The 21567-nt window shown below is 44.7% G+C and overlaps 2 protein-coding genes across 3 annotated transcripts in view; one reads left to right on the top strand and one right to left on the bottom strand.

Annotated features, from left to right (window-relative positions):
- Positions 1-1226: 1226 nt before the first annotated feature.
- Positions 1227-8081, bottom strand: ndufaf8 (NADH:ubiquinone oxidoreductase complex assembly factor 8). The gene is made up of 3 exons (XM_068058712.1): positions 7913-8081; positions 2987-3097; positions 1227-1773 (listed from the first exon to the last, which is right to left on the bottom strand). The coding sequence occupies exons 1-3, from the start codon at positions 7991-7993 to the stop codon at positions 1756-1758; spliced, it is 210 nt and encodes a 69-aa protein (XP_067914813.1). The 5' UTR covers positions 7994-8081; the 3' UTR covers positions 1227-1755.
- Positions 8082-8176: 95 nt separating this feature from the next.
- tepsin (TEPSIN adaptor related protein complex 4 accessory protein) overlaps positions 8177-21567 on the top strand; it is a 51861-nt gene continuing 38470 nt past the window's right edge. The window contains exons 1-2 of one of the 2 annotated variants that reach the window (XM_068058192.1): positions 8177-8246; positions 18237-18309. In XM_068058192.1, coding sequence (XP_067914293.1) covers positions 8208-8246; positions 18237-18309 — 112 coding nt within the window. In that variant the 5' untranslated portion in view covers positions 8177-8207. Of the gene's footprint in view, positions 8247-18236; positions 18341-21567 lie in introns of those variants that run through there. The other variant, XM_068058194.1, reaches the window with a different exon arrangement.

The raw sequence follows: 21567 nt of genomic DNA, 5'->3' as shown, positions 1-21567 counted from the left end.
AATGATTTGGAGGAAAATGTAGCTGGTCTGATTAGTAAGTTTGCGGACGACACAAAGGTTGGTGGAGCTGCGGATAGTGATGAGGATTGTCAGAGGATACAAATCGGTTGGAGACTTGGGCGGAGAAATGGCAGATGGAGTTTAATCTGGACAAATGTGAGGTAATGCATTTTGGAAGGTCTAATGCAGGTGGGAAGTATACAGTAAATGGCAGAACCCGTAGGAGTATTGACAGGCAGAGAGATCTGGGCGTACAGGTCCACAGGTCACTGAAAGTGGCAACGCAGGTGGATAAGGTAGTCAAGAAGGCATACGGCATGCTTGCCTTCATTGGTCGGGGCATAGAGTATAAAAATTGGCAAGTCATGCTGCAGCTGTACAAAACTTTAGTTAGGCCACACTTAGAATATTGCGTGCAATTCTGGTCGCCACACTACCAGAAAGACGTGGAGGCTTTGGAGAGGGTACAGAAGAGGTTTACCAGGATGTTTCCTGGTCTGGAGGGCATTAGCTATGAGGAGAGGTTGGATAAACACAGATTGTTTTCACTGGAACGACGGAGGTGGAGGGGCGACATGATAGAGGTTTACAAAGTTATAAGCGGCATGGACAGAGTGGATAGTCAGAAGCTTTTTCCCAGGGTGGAAGAGTCAGTTACTGGGGGACATAGGTTTAAGGTGAGAGTGCAAAGTTTAGAGGGGATGTGCGAGGCAAGTTCTTTACACAGAGGGTGGTGGGTGCCTGGAACTTGTTGCCGGAGGAGGTGGTGGAAGCAGGTACCATAGAGACGTTTCAGAGGCATCTTGACAAATACATGAATCGGATGGGAATAGAGGGATACGGACCCCGAAAGTGCAGAAGGTTTTAGTTTAGGCAGGCATCAAGATCGGCGCAGGCTTGGAGGGCCGATTGGCCTGTTCCTGTGCTGTTCCTGTTCTTTGTTCTCTGGATCATTAGTCCAGGCCTCTGGATTACTAGTCCAGTAACATAACTACTCTGCTACCATTCCCTGGTGTGGAATATATGTACAGTATTCGACATGGACAAAACTTGAATAAGAAAAGATGGTGTTTACAGGTAAACTCATGCAGAAGGATGTTCTGTAATAAGGGGTACATTTGTTGCAGCATTTACTCTGGGTGCTTTAAGTTGGTTGTGCAGATGCACATAATCAAATCAATGCTACTTGCATGAAATGTTCTTAAAACATACTTGGACTCAAATAGTGTATTAGAAGACAGAACACATTATTTAATTAGACAAAGTACAACAAAATTTACAATACAGAAAGCTAAGTCCAACAGTAATTTGCCAACCAGACAAACCTAGTCTCTAACTATTTAATTCTCATATATATAACATCATTATTCTAAACAATAGTGGTAATTAAGATGACATTGCCAAAAGACAAAAAAAATTAGGAATAGTGGTTGGAACTGTTAAGTCATACCAGTTTAGTAGCTGGAATTCAGGAGCAGGCACGTCATATCTGTCCTAAATAATGCCTGGTCTTGAAATATTGGACGCAAAATGGTAAATCGTTTAATTTTCGAACATCTTTCACAAAGATTAAAAATGCACCAAGCCAAGAAAATTTAAAAAAAAGATTGTGGTGAGTTTGAGTTCATCATGCATAATCATGATACTCCCGTTACAGGATGTTGATGCTCAGATTTACTGGATAACAGACTGATGGGAGGTTCTTTTTGTGCAGCAATGTTCCGTAGGCTTCCTTTCAGAAATCAGCTCTTGCTTTTACCTTGCTTTTTTGGCCTGAGAGGAAAGAAGTAAAAATGTGCATTACAGTTACAGAAAAAAATAGTAAAATATTAAAGGAGGGTGATCCAGTGCAGTGCTATGTAGTGTGAAAAGCAACGTATGAAAGAAGATGGGTTTGCATCCATCATTAAGTTCCCAGTCTCAGGCAGGTTGTCAGGGCTAGCAGTGAATACAATCAAGATGAATCATACAGGGTGAAAAAGGACAGAGAAGTCAGAGGCCAGGTTACCGAGGCTGCTCTTACTGCTAGGCTTCAGGATAGAACTGTCAAAAAGCCCTGTGAGCATGCAGTACTCCAGTCTCTCAAATGCAAAATAGTACAGGTCATGAAGAAATGTGACCATAAAAAAACTGTTTGCTGCAATGATTGTTTCAGAGTCTGTGCATTAGTCTGGTGTTGGAGCTATTAAAAAAATTGAAGATAGATAAAATACTTTAGATATAGTAAGCTTTACGTCATTTATGCTTCTGCTGTTGACACACAGAAATCTTCCCTGAACAACGAAAGACCAGAAGAATTGACCTTATTACACAGATTGAAGGGTTTAACTCACAGAATACATTCTGTATCAGTTACTGAGTATTCTATTTATATGGATTTAACAAAAATATTGCGTACAAACAACTACTTGTGTGCAAAATACTTTATTATGCCTTCATAGTTCTACAAGATTGCAGTTTGCCTCACACGAAGTCTATTTGGCGAGCAGAGATGGAAAATCCAGTATTTTGGGTTTAAGTTAAAAACTGGAGCTGATACAGTCCTGTATAGACAATTATCATACATCTGGAACTGATGTTGAAATGACACTTATAAATTTGGGCATTATTCGTCTAGAACTAAATATTTTATTAGATTTATAACCAACATTGTATTTACTGCTGCTTAATTTTTCAAAATGTTGGTAAAAAGTGAAGAAAATTTATGCTATTTTCAATTTCCAATTATAATTAACAATTTAGTTGGAACTTTGATTTTTAATTTTGAAAGCACCCAAAGACAATGTACTGACTAGAAAGGTAGCAGGAATGTAGTTGCAATAACCTTTAGATGTACCACTGTTTACTACAGTTTGCAATTGTGAATAATATTTAAGACTTTCAGTCATAGAAATATATACTATATAACTGCACACATTTTCAGACTGATACGTAGGTAAAATGTTGCTGCACTTCTCATTTTCTTACTCTGCCAGTAAAAACTTACATTTAATGTAAAGCAGTTCTTAAGTGCCTGAAACTCTTTTGCACACATGTCCTTTCTGAGGTCCTGGCTTCCTTGGGTATTTGTAGCCACACATCTCCCATATGCTGATGCCTTCAAATCAAGAAAAGGAGATGGAATAAGAAAATATACGATGGATAAGACATCACAATACCAGGAAAGATGTAATTAATGAGACTATACAAAAATAAAAACAAACAGAAAATACTGAACAGACACAGGTCAATCAGCAGTGGTAAAGAGTAATGGCAGGGTTAACATTTTAAGTGTAAGACTCTTCCTTAGAATTTAAAAGTAATTAAGTAGGTGGGTGGGAGATAGAACAAAATAGGAGGCAATAGCAGAAACACTAATTGCAGACAGCAAATTAGTGGTTTGAATACCTAGTCAGCTTAATAAAGTAATAGATTATAGCGAGACACTAAAAAGACAGATGGAAGACAAAATGTAAGTGGCTATGATGGTGTGATGGTGAAAAGAACTGGAAAAACCTGTACATATATAAAGGCAAGAAGGTGATTAAAATATAAGATCTAGATGCCCCGAAATGAGAACAGGAAATGTTGGAAACACAAAATAAGCTCACCAGTCCTAGCAAGAGAAAGAGCTACAATCTGAAATTAAGAAAATTCAGACCAGAGAGTTAAAAGTGCCCAGATTTTTCTTTTTTTAAAATTCATTCATGGAATGCGGGCGAAACTGGCTAGGCCAGCATTTATTGCCTATCCCTAATTGTCCTTGAGAAGGTGGTGGTGAGCTGCCTTCTTGAACTGCTGCAGTCCATTTGGGGTAGGTACACCCACTGTTAGGAAGGGTTCCAGGATTTTGACCCAGCGACAGTGAAGGAACAGTGATATAGTTCCAAGTCAGGATGGTGTGTGACTTGGAGGGGAACTTGCAGGTGGTGGTGTTCCCATGTATTTGCTGCCCTTGTCCTTCTAGTTGGTAGAGATCGCGGGTTTAGAAGGTGCTGTCTAAGGAGCCTTGGTGCATTGCTGCAGTGCATCTTGTAGATGGTACACACTGCTGCCACTGTGCGTCGGTGGTGGAGGGAGTGAATGTTTGTAGATGGGGTGCCAATCAAGCGTGCTGCTTTGTCCTGGATGGTGTCGAGCTTCTTGATTGTTGTTGGAACTGCACCCATCCAGGCAAGTGGAGAGTATTCCATCACACTCCTGACTTGTGCCTTGTAGATGGTGGACAGGCTTTGGGGAGTTAGGAGGTGAGTTACTTGCCTCAGGATTCCTAGCCTCTGACCTGCTCTTGTAGCCACGGTATTTATATGGCTACTCCAGTTCAGTTTCTGGTCAATGGTAGCCCCTAGGATGTTGATAGTGGGGGATTCAGCGATGGTAATGCCATTGAATGTCAAGGGGAGATGGTTAGATTCTCTCTTGTTGGAGATGGTCATTGCCTGGCACTTGTGTGGTGCGAATGTTACTTGCCACTTAGCAGCCCAAGCCTGGATATTGTCCAGGTATTGCTGCATTTCTACACAGACTGCTTCAGTATCTGAAGAGTCACGAATGGTGCTGAACATTGTGCAATCATCAGCGAATATCCCCACTTCTGACCTTATGATTGAAGGAAGGTCATTGATGAAGCAACTGAAGATGGTTGGGCCTAGGACACTACCCTGAGGAACTCCTGCAGTGATGTCCTGGAGCTCAGATGATTGACCTCCAACAACCACAACCATCTTCCTTTGCGCTAGGTATGACTCCAGCCAGCGGAGGGTCTTCCCCCTGATTCCCATTGACCTCAGTTTTGCTAGGGCTCCTTGATGCCATACACGGTCAAATGCTGCCCAGATGTCAAGGGCAGTCACTCTCCCCTCACCTCTTGAGTTCAGCTCTTTTGTCCATGTTTGAACCAATGCTGTAATGAGGTCAGGAGCTGAGTGGCCCTGGCGGAACCCAAACTGAGCGTCACTGAGCAGGTTATTGCTAAGCAAGTGCTGCTTGATGGCACTGTTGATGACACCTTCCATCACTTTACTGATAATTGAGAGTAGGCTGATGGGGCGGTAATTGGCCGGGTTGGACTTGTCCTGCTTTTTGTGTACAGGACATACTTGGGGAATTTTCCACATTGCAGGGTAGATGCCAGTGTTGTAGCTGTACTGGAAAAGCTTGGCTAGGGGCGCGGCAAGTTCTGGAGCACAGGCCTTCAGTACTATTGCTGGAATATTGTCAGGGCCCATAGCTTTTGCAGTACCCAGTGCCTTCAGTTGTTTCTTGATATCACGCGGAGTGAATCGAATTGGCTGAAGTCTGGCATCTGTGATGCTGGGGACTTCAGGAGGGGGCCGAGATGGATCATCAACTCGGCACTTCTGGCTGAAGATTGTTGCAAATGCTTCAGCCTTATCTTTCGCACTGATGTGCTGGGCTCCCCCATCACTGAGGATGGGGATATTTGTGGAGCCACCTCCTCCAGTTAGTTGTTTAATTGTCCACCACCATTCACGACTGGATGTCGCAGGATTGCAGAGCTTAGATCTGATCCGTTGGTTATGGGATCGCTTAGCTCTGTCTATTGCATGCTGCTTACGCAGTTTGGCATGCAAGTCGTCCTGGGTTGCAGCTTCACCAGGTTTACACCTCATTTTGAGGTATGCCTGGTACTGCTCCTGGCATGCCCTCCTGCACTCTTCATTGAACCAGAGTTGGTCTCCTGGCTTGATGGTAATGGTAGAGTGGAGGATATGCTGGGCCATGAGGTTACAGATTGTGGTTGAGTACAATTCTGCTGCTGCTGCTGATGGCCCACAGTGCCTCATGGATGCCCAGTTTTGTATTGCTAGATCTGTTCGAAATCTATCCCATTTAGCACGGTGATAATGCCACACAACACGATGGACGGTATCCTCAATGTGAAGGTGGGACTTCGTCTCCACAAGGACTGTGCAGTGGTCACTCCAACCAATACTGTCATGGCCAGAAACATCTGCGGCGGGCAGATTGGTGAGGACTAGGTCAAGTAGGTTTTTCCCTCGTGTTGGTTCCCCCACCACCTGCCGCAGACCCAGTCTAGCAGCTATGTCCTTTAGGACTCGGCCAGCTCGGTCAGTAGTGGTGCTACCGAGCCACTCTTGGTGATGGACATTGAAGTCCCCCACCCAGAGTACATTTTGTGCCCTTGCCACCCTCAGTGCTTCCTCCAAGTGGTGTTCAACATAGAGGAGTACTGACTTATCAGCTGAGGGAGGGTGGTAGTTGGTAATCAGTAGGTGGTTACCTTTCCCATGTTTAACCTGATGCCATGAGACTTCATGGGGTCCGGAGTCGATGTTGAGGACTCCCAGGGCAACTTCCTCCCTACTGTATACCACTGTGTCACCACCTCTGGTGAGTCTGTCCTGCCAGTGGGACAGGACATTCCCGGGGATGGTGATAGCCGTGTCTGGGACATTGTCTGTAAGGTATGATTCCGTGAGTCAGGCTGTTGCTTGACTAGTCTGTGGGACAGCTCTCCCAACTTTGGCACAAACCCCCAGATGTTAATAAGGAGGACCTTGCAGGGTCAACAGGGCTGGGTTTGCCGTTGTTGTTTCCGGTGCCTAGGTCGATGCCGGGTGGTCCGTCCGGTTTCATTCCTTTTTATTGACTTCGTAGCGGTTAGGTATAACTGAGTGGCTTGCTCGGCCATTTCAGAGGGCATGTAAGAGTTAACCACATTGCTGTGGGTCTGGAGTCACATGTAGGCCAGACCAGGTAAGGACAGCAGATTTCCTTCCCTAAAGGACGTTAGTGAACCAGATGGGTTTTTACAACCATCGACAATGGTTTCATGGCCATCATTAGACTAGCTTTTAATTCCAGATTTATTAATTAAATTCCACCTTCTGCTGTTGTGGGAATTGAACCCATGTCCCCAGAGAAATACCCTGGGTCGCTAGTCCAGTGATAATACCACTATGCCATCGCCTACCCCATAATATCACACAATTCCTTAAGCTTTGCTGACAACATTGTAGGGCACACAGAAGCTTTTACTTATTGGAAGCAAAATAATTTTTTTTCTTAAATTTTGCCACTCCAACACTTTAATCTCCAAATCATCCAACCATCCATCTTTGGGCCCTTCCTCTGCCTTCTCTTCCTTACCAGCTTATTGGTTTCGTCACTTGGGAGGCTCAGGGTCAGTTTCCAAACAAATACTGAGGACATCCAGCTCTACCTCTCTCAAACCTGTGACCACCTCCATGCTGTGAGACTGCCTATCTCATGTTAGTTTATGTGTGTCATATTTTCCACCAAATTAACAATAGGGAAGACCAGAGCCATCGTTTTCAGACCCTCCATAAACTCCACTGCTTTACCAATGAGCTCATCACCCTCGCAGGCCACTGATTCAGGCTAAACTAGACCATGCAAAATCTTAGGGGTCCTGTTCAACGAGGATGTTAGCTTCAACCATCACATCTTATCCATCACCAACACCGTCTCTTTCCGCCTCAACAAGTATGTCTGCTCCGGCACTGGAACGTAGCCCTAAGTTCCTAAGATCCTATTGCATCTTGAGTTTCACAATACCACCTGTCACTACTTGCACTTTGCTGACCTACGGTGGCTCCCTTACCTCTCCCACACATATTAAACTCACTCCACTTGTCACCTGTCAGTGCTCTGACCTTATGTGTATTCTCCGCTCCCCAACTCCACCTTTAGTCGCAGAACGTTCAGTCACCTTAGCTCTACTTTGTTGAACTCCCTGTCTATCTCCCTCTCTCTCCTTTGGTATCAGCTGGATCTTCAACTTCCTATTAACCTTCATTTGTGAAACATGTTTTACGTCAAGTTCCTCTTGAGCAAAAGGGTAGCCGACACTGCACAATTCCGGTTCAGTACTCTGACATTCTGAAGGACTATAAGTGAATAGAATTTGAATAAATTATGAACCCACTTCTTCAGCACACGCTGCCATGAAATGTGGGAAGCTCCTGAGTCTTTCCCTGGTGCGGATCCAAACCTCTTTCCCCGGCATCGCCCTGCCTGTGTGAGGGATGGGAAGCTGCGTCTCGACCCAGACCTGGGCGCAGCCATCTTGGCTCCACCTCCAGCCGGGTCCGCAGTGACGAACTTCCGGCTCGGCGAAGACCCGCCCACTAACCTGCGGCTGATTGGCGGATAAACGTCACTGGGGAGGGCTAGAGTTGGCCGCTGTCAGTCAAAGGGTGGCAGGCTGCTGGCTGGAGGTGATGGCCACGGTGGGGAAGAAGCTGGGATTCTTACAGCGAGTGAGTGATTCATGTAGCGGGGGTTTGGATTTAATTCAGTTACCCTGTGCGCCAGAGGATGTTTGTAGAGGCCTTGGGAAGCACACCTGTGGGTGCTGAGTGGAAACTGCGGGGGGAAACCTGGCTCCTGTTTCCAGGGCCCAGTGGACTGGGTTAGGTCCACATTCATTGATTTATATTATGAGGATGCACCTTGGTTAATGTACTTTTAACCGTGTAACAGTGTTATTTATCATATCTGGGCATTTAAAAAGTCCAAATCTACTGGTACGTGGTGTGGTTTCTGTGTTTTTTATACCATACCTGTGTTGCTGTTTGGAGATTATTTCTTTTCACAAATATTGGTTGTTTTCAGGCTTAGTCTCAATCTGTGTTGGTGGACAACTGCAAGTTATTTTTTGATGTGGTCATCTGTTGGTGTCATGGTGTTACGATATTTGGTAAATAGAGATAATGTATTTGGCCAACCGTATACCAAATAAAAATACTAATGATGATACACCAGGCATGCGAGCACCTGCAGTTAGAAACAAAACGTATAACTGAACTGTGTGTATTTGCGTTTTCCAGATTTTAAAGCATGTTTTAAAACAATTTTATCTTTTTATTGAAGTCTGGGTTTTTGTCGACTATTTCTGTAGATAGCAGTAGCTGACCAAGTTTAGTGTTGTGCATCCTAATCAAGTCTTATTAGAGTTAGAAACAAAAACAAGAAATGCTGGATTCACTCAGCAGGTCTGGCAGCATCTGTGGAAAGAGAAGCAGAGTTAACGTTTCGGGTCAGTGACCCTTCTTCGAAGAGGGTCTTCCGAAGAAGGGTCACTGACCCGAAACGTTAACTCTGCTTCTCTTTCCACAGATGCTGCCAGACCTGCTGAGTGAATCCAGCATTTCTTGTTTTTGTTTCAGATTTCCAGCATCCGCAGTATTTTGCTTTTATCTTATTAGAGTTAGATATGGCTATTGTAGGAGCTGTTCATTTTGCAGGTTCTAGCTCTGGATGTAACATTTCTGCCAGTAAAAATGTTGAATCTCTCTCCCTTTCTGTCCATCTGATGGTCCCGCACTTGTCTGTGTGCCTTTTATTAATCTGTTTGTCTTGTGCCTATTGTGTAATCCATATTGTCTTCCAATGATTTGACTAGCCTGTGGAAATCACAAAAGCATGTTTGCATTTCTTTTATTGCAAGCTGGTTGGCCTATGATCTTCAGGGAGAAGGAATTCATCAGATTTCTCTTCGTTTAGTAATAGCAACTCATATTATCCCAGTCTCTCGTTTGACCTTCCTGTTCTGTGGCTGCAGGGGTGTGTGTGTGGGTAACCTGAAGCTGCTAGTCTGAAATCTCTGCAGCCTCCTCATTTAATTTCAGCTATTCAGGAGAGCTCTAATGAGCAAAGAACTTGGGCCAACTTTGCTGTCCACTGACACCCAGCCAGCTAAACCCCTCTGCCCAGTATAAGCTCCCATTTGATTTTCCCCTTTTCCCAGCAGTTATCCTGTGTCATGGCCAGTCAAGCAAGTCTGCACCACTGCTAATCTCCTGCACATGGAGTTTCAGGACCTTGAGCAATTAAATGTTGGGAGGTGGTCTGAAGCTGAACAAGGGTTCAGCAGATCCCTTTTTTTCAGGTTTGCACTTGCTGCTGTTCAATATTCAGTGTATTCACACCTAATCTGTACTAATGCTTTGTCTTTCAACACACCATTAACATATTGTTTGCCTTTGCTCCGTGACCTTTTGGTCAGCTATGTGGCCTGGTCCAATCTGCACCTTCTCCTTTGTTATCTCTTGCCCAACCCCCACCTCACTTGTTTATAATCTGTGACTTTTCTAATATTTGTCAGTTCCGAAGAAGGGTCACTGACCCGAAACGTTAACTCTGCTTCTCTTTCCACAGATGCTGCCAGACCTGCTGAGCGATTCCAGCATTTCTTGTTTTTGTTTCAGCAGATCTGAGCCTTCTCAATGTTGTGGGAATTTCACCACTATTTCTAAACTTTCACTCGCAAGTTTAAGTCAGGGACATAAAAAGTGACCTGATAGCTTCAAAACTGTAATCCACTCAAGAATAGCCCTGATGGTAAAAACAAGTCACTAAGTGGGCTTGTAACTTAAGCTTTAGATATACCCCAAATTTCTTCAATATTGGAGGAAAGTAAATGAAGGCCTGATGTCAAATGTTGAAAGCACAAAATTGGTGCATTTCTAAGAATGGGATGCATTAGAAAATACATATTCTAATTCATTTTAAGCACTTTTATGCTTCTCAATGATGGATTTTACTATCAAAAGTGCCTTTTTGATTTTGAACAAATCAGTAGACCATCTCTTCCCAAACATTACTTCAGCTCTTACTGTCCACACCCAGCTCCCAGCCTAAGTTCACAGAGGCACTATACACCATCTAGATAAACTCACAGAGCCACTGTCCTCTCCAATACAGCGCTATTTCAGAGAAACACTTTTCTTTTCTCACCAGCCCAGTTCTCACTTATATTCTTCTTCCTGCCCCTCATTCATGTTGGCATCATTCTTCTCTTTTCCCTGCTGTCCCCCCCATCCCCCTCCTCTCTTTTCCCCCCCCCCCCACCCCCAAAGCCCATGGTCAAACTGGCACGCTTGCCCCTCCCAGTTCATGTCATTTGTTCATGCCCTCTAGCTGGTTCAGTTCTTGCTATTTTTTTCCATCTTTGCACCCCTACTTCCTCTCCGCCCCCCCCACCCCCAGTTAATGCTGGTATTCTTCTTCTGTGCCCCAAGCATCACTGCTAGGTTTTGCACCTTCCATTTAACTTTTCATTGACATCCTTTTCCCCTCTCCCCTTTCCTCTTCACTGCTATCCACCTTTTCCTTAACCCCTTCTCTGTCCTCTTCCTCAGCCCTTCAACTGCAAAGTGATTCCAACTGCTGCAGACTGTGGGTGAGGACTTCTTTCCTCATGAGAATTGTTGCCTACAGGATACAGGGCCAGAAAGACCTAAACAGCAGCTGACGTGGACCAAATGATGTCAATCAACATGAAATGGTAGTTGGTGTGCATACAGAGCAAAACTGTGGCAAAATCCAGCCAATGCTTAAAAGCAATTTTCACTATTTACTTAAGCCTCTAAACAGAGGTCTTATCTGGCTGCTGAGTGGCTGTAAAATATCCCAGGGCACTATTTGAATAAGAGTAAGGTGTTGTCCTGCTGTCCTGCCCTACATTAACCTTAACCAACACCGCAAAAAAAGATTAACTGGTTATTTATTTTGATGCTTACAACAGCATAGATTCACCCGTTCTCATCCCACCTTCCAGCATTTGGTCCGTAGCCCTGCAGATTACAGCATTTGAGGTGCATATCCAGATTCCTTTTGAATGAGTTGAGGGTTTCTGCCTCAACTACCCTTTCAGGCAGTGAGTTCTGGACCCCCACCACGCTCTGGGTGAAAACATTTTTCCTCATCTCCCCTCCAATCTTTCTAACAATCACTTTAAATTTATACCCCCTAGTCACTGACCTCTCTGCTAAGGTAAATATGCCCTTTGCCTCTACTCTATCCAGGCCCCTCAAAATTTTGTACATTGTATATTAACAGATTTAATTTAACTCTATGTAAAGTAAGTCCTAAAACTCCTGCATTTTAAAGACAATTTAAACTAAGCCTGTTTAAATATTGCACTGCAGGTCTGAAAAGTGCAGCTGGCAACACCCTATGCCATTCCTTGATATTGGATACATTATGTCTACTGGGAGTAAGCTGTGTATATGTGTGTGTCAGTGCTTCTGTAGAGATCTACTCCCAGGCTGCTAAATTTTTAATCTTTTAGAGGATAGTGTTTGCTTCTGAAAGCATTATGAAAAAGACTGCAAAAATTACTAAATTTCTAATCCACACTCAGCACTCTTTTTAAACCTGGATCCATACCACATTTCAGAAAAAACTTGCACTTTTCACATCCTCAGGACTCTCAGACAGAGAGTACTATTGAAGTGTAGTCACTATTATTGTAGTGCAGGGAAATTGGGAAATAAAACATTCTGACATCAGTAAAAAGCAGCCATAAAGCTGTCGGATTGTTTAAAAAACCAACTGGTTCACTAATGTCTTTTAGGGAAGGAAACCTGCCGTCCTTACCCGATTAGGCTTATACATGACTTCAGTCCAACATGGTTGACTCTAACTGTCCTCTGAAATTGCATTGCAAGCTATTCAGTTGCATCAAATCCCTTCAGGGTAACTAGGGAATAAATGTCCGTCTTGTCAGTGACACCACATCCCGCGAATGGATATTAATAATAGACAGGTCAGCTAATTTATACACAGCAAAGTTCCACCCATCAGCAATGAAATAAATGGCAATCTGTTTTACTGTTTTGTGAGATTTGGCCCGGTCACTGGGTAATCTCCTGTCCCCCTCCAAGTAGTGCCATGGGATCTTTTTATATCTACCTGAGAGGACAGACAGAGCTTCGGGTTCACTTTCCTCTGACAGATAAAATCTGCGGCGGTACTGCGCTGAAATGTCGGCCGACATTATATGCTCTAATTTCTGAAGTGGGATTTGAACCCATGATTTTCTGGTACGGTAGAAAGAGCTACCACTGAGCCAAGGCTGACATTTAAGTTATACTTTGCTGTATCAAGCCCAAGAAGTGACGAACAGCCTCCATGAGGGGTTCTCATAATTCTTGGCCTGTGTTATGGTTCTGGAATTGCCACCTTTTATATTGATGCTAAAGTGGAATTACAACTCTGATTTTGCTGTCCCCATTTGGCTGCTAGGCCAAATTTGCTTCTCAGCATCATTTTGGTCTGAATGACTCATTACCCCCTGTGGCTATCCCCCTCTTTAACAAGTATACTGTTTTGGATACTGTTGGGGGGGATAGTCTATTAGGGGAAAACAGCAGCAGCTAGAGCAGTGGCACCATAGCTGGCACTGTTGTTCAGCAGGGAGGGACAAAGCGCAGAAGAGCAATAGTTATAGGGGACTGTATAGTCAGGGGCACAGATAGGCGCTTCTGTGGACGTGAAAGAGACTCCAGGATGGTATGTTGCCTCCCTGGTGCAAGGGTCAAGGATGTCTCTGAACGGACAGGGGGCATTCTGAAGGGGGAGGGTGAACAGCCAGACGTTGTGGTACACATCGGTACCAATGACATAGGCAGGAAGAGTGACGAGGTCCTGCAGGGGGAGTTTAGGGAGTTAGGTAGAAAGTTAAAAGACAGTACCTCTAGGGTTGTAATCTCGGGATTACTCCCTGTGCCACGTGCCAGTGAGGCTAGAAATAGGAAGATAGTGCAGCTAAACATGTGGCTGAACAGCTGGTATAGAAGGGAGGGTTTCAGATATCTGGTCCATTGGGATCTCTTCAGGGACAGATGGGACCTGTACAAGAAGGACGGGTTGCATCTAAACTGGAGGGGCACAAATATCCTGGCTGCGAGGTTTGCTAGTGTCACTCGGGAGGGTTTAAACTAGTGTGGCAGGGGGGTGGGAACCAGACCAGTAGGACAGCATGTGAAATAAATGAAGGGGAATTAGTAAATAAGGCCACTAAGACTAAGAGGAAGAGCAGGCAGGGAGATGTTGCGGAGCACAGCGGGACTGGTGGTCTGAAGTGCATTTGTTTCAATGCGAGAAGTATAACAGGTAAGGCAGATGAACTTAGAGCTTGGATTAGTACTTGGAACTATGATGTTGCTATTACAGAGACTTGGTTGAGGGAAGGACAGGATTGGCAGCTAAATGTTCCAGGATTTAGAAACTGCAGGCGGGATAGAGGGGGAATGTAAAAGGGGTGGGGAGTTGCATTACTTGTTAAGGAGAATATCACAGCTGTACTGCGGGAGGACACCTCGGAGGGGTCGTGCAGCGAGGCAATATGGGTGGAGCTCAGGAATAGGAAGGGTGCAGTCACGATGTTGGGGGTTTTCTACAGGCCTCCCAACTGGGACTCACTTAGTGCTAGGGGCTTAGATGGGGCAGAATTTGTAAGGAGAATCCAGGAGGGCTTCTTGAAACCATATGTAGATAGTCCAACGAGGGATGGGGCCGTACTGGACCTGGTATTGGGGAATGAGCCCGGCCAGGTGGTCGAAGTTTCAGTAGGGGAGCATTTCGGGAACAGTGACCATAATTCCATAAGTTTTAAGGTACTTGTAGATAAGGATAAGAGTGGTCCTCGGGTGAAGGTGCTAAATTGGGGGAAGGCTAATTATAACAATATTAGGCAGGAACTGAAGAATTTAATTGGGGGTGGCTATTTGAGGGTAAATCAACATCTGACATGTGGGAGTCTTTCAAATGTAAGTTGATTAGAATCCAGGACCAGCATGTTCCTGTGAGGAAGAAGGATAAGTTTGGTAAGTTTCGGGAACTTTGAATAACACAGGATATTGTGAGTCTAGTCAAAAAGAAAAAGGAAGCATTCGTAAGGGCTGGAAGGCTAGGAACAGACGAATCCCTTGAGGAATATAAAGACAGTAGAAAGGAACTTAAGCAAGGAGTCAGGAGAGCTAAAATGGGTCATGAAAAGTCATTGGCAAACAGGATTAAGGATAATCCCAAGGCTTTTTGTACATATATAAAGAGCAAGAGGGTAACTAGGGAAAGGGTTGGCCCACTCAAGGACAGAGAAGGGAATCTATGTGTGGAGCCAGAGGAAATGGGCGAGGTACTAAATTAGTACTTTGCATCAGTATTCACCAAAGAGAAGGACTTGGTGGATGATGAGCCTAGGGAAGGGAGTGTAGATAGTCTCAGTCATCTCATTATCAAAAAGGAGGAGGTGTTGGGTGTCTTGCAAAGCATTAAGGTAGATAAGTCCCCAGGGCCTGATGGGATCTACCCCAGAATACTAAGGGAGGCAAGGGAAGAAATTGCTGGGGCCTTGACAGAAATCTTTGCACCCTCATTGGCTACAGGTGAGGTCCCAGAGGACTGGAGAATAGCCAATGTTGTTCCTTTGTTTAAGAAGGGTAGCAAGGATAATCCAGGAAATTATAGGCCAGTGAGCCTTACATCAGTGGTAGGGAAGTTATTAGAGAGGATTCTTCGGGACAGGCTTTACTCCCATTTGGAAACAAACAAACTTATTAGCGAGAGGCAGCATGGTTTTGTGATGGGGTGGTCGTGTCTCACTAATTTGATTGAATTTTTTGAGGAAGTGACAAAGATGATTGATGAAGGAAGGGCAGTGGATGTTATCTATATGGACTTCAGTAAAGCCTTTGACAAAGTCTCTCATGGCAGACTGGTGAAGTCACACGGGATCAGAGATGAGCTGGCAAGATGGATACAGAACTGGCTCAGTCATAGAAGACAGAGGGTAGCAGTGGAAGGGTGCTTTTCTGAATGGAGGGATGTGACTAGTGGTGTTCCTCAGGGATCAGTGCTGGGACCTTCGCTCTTTGTAGTATATATAAATGATTTGGAGGAAAATGTAGCTGGTCTGATCAGTAAGTTTGCGGACGACACAAAGGTTGGTGGAGTTGCGGATAGTGATGAGGATTGTCAGGATACAGCAGGATATAGATCGGTTGGAGACTTGGGCGGAGAAATGGCAGATGGAATTTAATCCGGACAAATGTGAGGTAATGCATTTTGGAAGATCTAATGCAGGTGGGAAGTATACAGTAAATGGCAGAACCCTTAGGAGTATTGACAGGCAGAGAGATCTGGGCGTACAGGTCCACAGGTCACTGAAAGTGGCAACGCAGGTGGATAAGGTAGTCAAGAAGGCATATGGCATGCTTGCCTTCATCGGTAGGGGCATAGAGTATAAAAATTGGCAAGTCATGCTGCAGCTGTACAAAACTTTAGTTAGGCCACACTTGGAATATTGTGTGCAATTCTGGTCGCCACACTACCAGAAGGACGTGGAGGCTTTGGAGAGGGTACAAAAGAGGTTTACCAGGATGTTGCCTGGCCTGGAGGGCATTAGCTATGAGGGGAGGTTGGATAAACTTGGATTGTTTTCACTGGAACGACGGAGGTGGAGGGGTGACATGATAGAGGTTTACAAAGTTATAAGCGGCATGGACAGAGTGGATAGTCAGAAGCTTTTTCCCAGGGTGGAAGAGTCAGTTACTAGGGGACATAGGTTTAAGGTGAGAGTGCAAAGTTTAGAGGGGATGTGCGAGGCAAGTTCTTTACACAGAGGGTGGTGAGTGCCTGGAACTTGCTGCCGGGGGAGGTGGTGGAAGCAGATACGATAATGACGTTTAAGAGGCATCTTGACAAATACATGAATAGAGGGATATGGTCCCCGGAAGTGCCGAAGGTTTTAATTTAGGCAGGCATCAAGATTGGCGCAGGCTTGGAGGGCCGAATGGCCTGTTCCTGTGCTGTACTGTTCTTTGTTCTTGTTTGTACCATGCTGTGTTCATTTACACAGTGAGCAATCCAAAAGGCACAGTCAAATTATGATATTTAAAAGTTGTTTCTGACCTAAAAGTACATTGACATATTTGCACTGGAGGTTCATAGAAATACATGTACATTACAGAGAGTGTGGGAAAATGACGCACTGACATGGAACACAAAGGTACGAGTGTATCAAGCCTGTGTCCTCAGTACCTTGCTGTCCGGCAGCGAGGCCTGGACAATGTATGTCAGCCAAGTGCGACATCTCAATTCATTCCATCTTCGCTGCCTCCGGAGAATCCTTGGCATCAGGTGGCAGGACCGTATCTCCAACGCAGAAGTCCTCGAGGCGGCCAACATCCCCAGCATATACACCCTACTGAGCCAGCGGCGCTTGAGATGGCTTGGCCATGTGAGCCGCGTGGAAGATGGCAGGATCCCCAAGGACACGTTGTACAGTGAGCTCGTCACTGGTATCAGACCCACCGGCCGGCCTCGTCTCTGCTTTAAAGACGTCTGCAAACGCGACATGAAGTCCTGTGACATTGATCACAAGTTGTGGGAGTCAGTTGCCAGCGATCGCCAGAGCTGGCGGACAGCCATAAAGGCGGGGCTGAAGAGTGGCGAGTCGAAGAGACTTGGCAGTTGGCCGGAAAAAAGACAAGTGCAAGGGGAGAGCCAACTGTGTAACAGCCCCGAAAACCAATTTTATCTGCAGCACCTGTGGAAGTGTCTGTCACTCTAGAATTGGCCTTTATAGCCACTCCAGGCGCTGCTTCACAAACCACTGACCACCTCCAGGCGCTTACCCATTGTCTTTTAAGACAAGGAGGCCAAAGAAGACAAAATTGCAAATTATGTTAATTATTCCATAAGTGGTTAATATGTGAAGGTGACTGACATAATAATGAAGTTTTCTTCATTCTTCTAGAATTAAATTTAGCAAAACTCTTAACTCTTTTTGGTGCCTTTAATTCGGCTTGCTATCTTTTTAGAGTTTATTCTCTCGCAGATGCAGCAGCTAATTTGCACCAAACAACAATGAATATTTGTTTGGCACTGCAGAAGTTCAGATCTTGTTTGTCCCATTGTTGCTATTCCCAAATTTTGGGCACTGTTACCTCGTTTCAAGGTGAAAACTGCTAATCTTCTCTTTCTCTGCTTACCATCCATGGCAACACCACCTACTTTCAGGTCTGTGACCTTTCACAGTTCTGATGAAAGGTCACAGAGCTGAAATGTTAACTTTTTTTTCTCTCCACAGATGCTGCCTGACCTGTTGAGTATTTCCAGAATTTTTTGTTATTATATGGAAGATGAACTCCTGGGGATTTCAGTGATAAAGCTTCAGTTGAGGACTGGAATGGGATATCACCATTAAATGGAACTCCAAATGAAAGGAGCTGCTGAGCAACCTTACATGTTTGTGTAAGCTGTGGCCAGAGGCATAGACAATTTATCCCATTTGTAAGATGTTTAATAATTTGTTCATGACTTTGATTACTTGTAGATTATTAGGTCTTTTGTGTTGTAGAGTAAACTGTGTGCCACTGTTCATCAGGTATCCTCCATGTAGTTGTATTTGTGTGTAACTGGTTGCTGTAACTAAATTCCTTTACCTTTTTTCTTTCCAGGTTCCTATGTTGATGAAAGCAACAGCAGATGATGAAATACCGTGCCCTGGGTATCTATTTGAGGAGATTGCCAGTATCCTTAGATGGTGCATTCAGGATTTCCTGTGAGTTTAACTGCCCAATGTGCAGTTGGCAAAGTAAAAGTGTAGGAATTAGAGTTATAATAGTAGGTGATTTTAACTTCCCTAATATTGACTGGGACTGCCTTGTGCTAATGGATCAGATGGGGAAGAATTTAAGTGTGTCCAGGATAGTTTTCTGAAGCAGTATGTGGATGGTCCTACCAGAGAAGGGGCTACACTTGACCGCCTCTTAGGAAATGAGGCTGGGCAGGTGGTTGATGTGTCAGTGGGGGAGCGCTTTGGGACCAGTGACCATAACTCTATTAGCTTCAAGATAGTTATGGAAAAGGATAGGACTGGCCCTCAAATTGAAGTCCTAAATTGGGGGAAGGCTAATTTCGATGGCATCAGATAGGAGTTCTCAAAAGTTGAATGGGAGAGGCTGCTTACAGGTAAAGGGACGTCTGGCAAGTGGGAGGCTTTTAAAAGTGAGATAGGAAGAGTTCAGGGCCGGCATGTTCCTGTTAAATTGAAGGGCAAGGCTGGCAAGTTTAGGGAACCTTGGTTGACTAGGGATATTGAGGGTCTGGTCAGGACAAAGAAGGATGCATATGTCAGGTATAGGCAGCTGGGATCAAGTGAGTCCCTCGAGGAGTATAAGGGATGTAGGAGTACACTTAAGGAAATTAGGAGGGCGAAAAGGGGCCATGAGATTTCCCTGGCAGATAAGATAAAGGAGAATCCTAAAAGATTCTATAAGTATATTAAGAGTAAAAGGGTAGCTAGGGAGAGAGTGGTTCCCTTAAGGATCAGTGTGGTAATCTATGTGTGGAGCCATGGGAAATGGGCGAGGTCTTAAATGAATACTTCTGGTCTGTATTTACCATGGAAAAGATCCTGGAAGCTAGTGAGTTCAAGGGAGGGAACAGTGATATCCTGGAGCATATCAACATTACAAAGGAGGAGGGGTTGGAGGTTTTGAAGCGCATTAAGGTGGATAAATCCCTAGGGCCTGCAGGTGTATCCTCGGATGCTATGGGAAGCAGGGGAGGAGATTGCTGGGGCCTGGCAGAGATTTTTGTATCATCGTTGGCCACGGGTGAGGTACCGAAAGACTGGAGGATAGCTAATGTGCCTTTATTTAAGAAGGGCAGCAGGGATAAGCCAGTGAACTACAGGACGGTGAGCCTTACATCAGTGGTGGGAAAGTTATTGGAAGGGATTCTGAGAGACAGGATTTATATGCATTTGGAAAGGCAAGGTCTGATTAGGGATAGTCAGCATGGCTTTGTGCATGGGAAATCATGTCTCTCGAATTTGATTGAGTTTTTTGAGGAGGTGACCAAGAGGATTGACGAGGGCAGGGCGGTGGACGTTGTCTACATGGACTTTAGCAAGGTCTTTGACAAGGTCCCGCGTGGTAGGCTGGTCCGGATGGTTCAAACACATGGGATCCAGGGTGAGCTAGCCAATTGGATACAAAATTGGCTTGGTGATAGGAGGCAGAGGGCAGTAGTGGAGGGTTGTTTTCAGAATGGAGGCCAGTGACCAGTGGTGTGCTGCAGGGATCGGTGCTGCGCCCTCTGTTGTTTGTCATATATATCAATGACTTGGATGTGAATGTAGGGGGCATGATTAGTAAGTTTGCAGATGACACCAAAATTGGTGGCTTAGTGGACAGTGAAGAAGGTTGTCTAAGGTTACAACAGGATATAGATCAACTGGAAAGTGGGCAAGGGACTGGCAAATGGAATTTAACGCAGACAAGTGCGAAGTGATGCTATTTTGGGAAGTTAAACCAGGGCAGGACATATACAGTGAATGGCAGGGCCCTGGGGAGTGTTGTTGAGCAGAGAGACCTTGGGGTGTAAGTACATAGTTCCCTGAAAGTGGCAACACAGGTAGACAGGGTGGTGAGGAAGGCGTATGGCATGCTTGCCTTCATCGGCCGAGGCATTGAGTACAAGAGTTGGGACGTCACGTTACAGTTGTACATAACGTTGGTTAGGCTGCATTTGGAGTACTGTGTGCAGTTCTGGTCGCCGCACTACAGGAAAGATGTGATTAAGCTCGAGAGGGTGCAGAAAAGATTCACAAGGATGTTGCCTGGTTTGGAGGGCTTGAGTTATAAAGAGAGGTTGGATAGGCTGTGTCTGTTTTCCCTGGAACGAAGGAGGCTGAGAGGGGACATAATAGAGGTATATAAAATTACGAGAGGCATAGATTGGGTTGATAGCCAGAGTCTGTTTCCCATGGTAGGGGTGACTAAAACTAGAGGGCATAGATTTAAGGTGAAAGGGAGGAGGTTTAAAGGGGATCAAAGGGGTAAATTTTTCACACAAAGAATAGCGGGTATCTGGAATGAGCTGCCAGAGAAGGTGGTGGAGGCAGGAACAGTAGCAACATTTAAGAGGCATCTGGACAGGTACTTGAATGAGCAAGGCATAGAGGGATATGGAATTAATGCAGGCAGGTGGGATTAGTATAGATAGGCATTATGGTTGGCATGGATGCAGTGGGCCGAAGGGCCTGTTTTGATGCTGTATGACTCTTAAAAATGGATCCTTGCAACAAACTATTTTTGTGCCTCGTACATTGCAAAAGGCAATCAAGATTTTACATATTGAAGAAACAAGAGGAATGGGACTGTTTTTGAATGGATTCCTTCTAAAGTCCTCATGTGCCATCATCCCTCAGCTCCCTCACCCATCGCTCCCAAAATTATGTATTCAACTCCTTCCAATCTGACTTCTACCCATTACTTGGCCAACAACATCCTCTATGATCATGACCACGATGTATTATTTATTGTCCTCCACAATCTTTTTCAAAACTTGATAAAATTGAAGGTGCTACTTCTCTCACCACCTCCTCCATTTTCCAGTTCAATGGCACTGACCCTCCACAGTTCCGTTCCCACCTATCCAGACACAGCCATTGCATCTCTAACAATGCTTCACCTTCTCTCTCTGCATAATAACCTCTGGAGTCATCAAAAGATCTAACTTTGTATCCATTTTTCTGATTTACATTACCCCTCATTGACATAATCTGCAGGCATAGATTCAGTTTATATTTTTGTTGATATTCAGCTCTATACTTGCATCACTTTCCTCAAACCCAAAATCACCTCTGCATTCCCAGTCTGCTTGTTCCACAGCAAGTCTTGGATGAGTTGCAACTTCCTGTGGAGAAGAATGAAGACTTTGTTCTTGGCCCCTACTACAGATTCTGCCCCGTTGATGCTATTTCCATCCCGTTCCTTGGTC

Source organism: Heterodontus francisci, chromosome 26, assembly GCF_036365525.1.
Source record: "Heterodontus francisci isolate sHetFra1 chromosome 26, sHetFra1.hap1, whole genome shotgun sequence".
In the NCBI taxonomy this organism is placed as follows: domain Eukaryota; kingdom Metazoa; phylum Chordata; class Chondrichthyes; order Heterodontiformes; family Heterodontidae; genus Heterodontus; species Heterodontus francisci.
Note: the sequence above shows the minus strand (reverse complement) of the source record. Positions and strands in the feature narration are given on the sequence as shown.

Coding starts and splice junctions, on each gene's coding strand:
- ndufaf8 (XM_068058712.1), bottom strand. CDS start 7,993: ATGCCGGGGAAAGAGGTTTGGATCCGCACCAGGGAAAGACTCAGGAGC. Junction 3,098..7,912: donor TGGCAGCGTGTGCTGAAGAA/GTGGGTTCATAA, acceptor CTTGATTTGAAG/GCATCAGCATATGGGAGATG.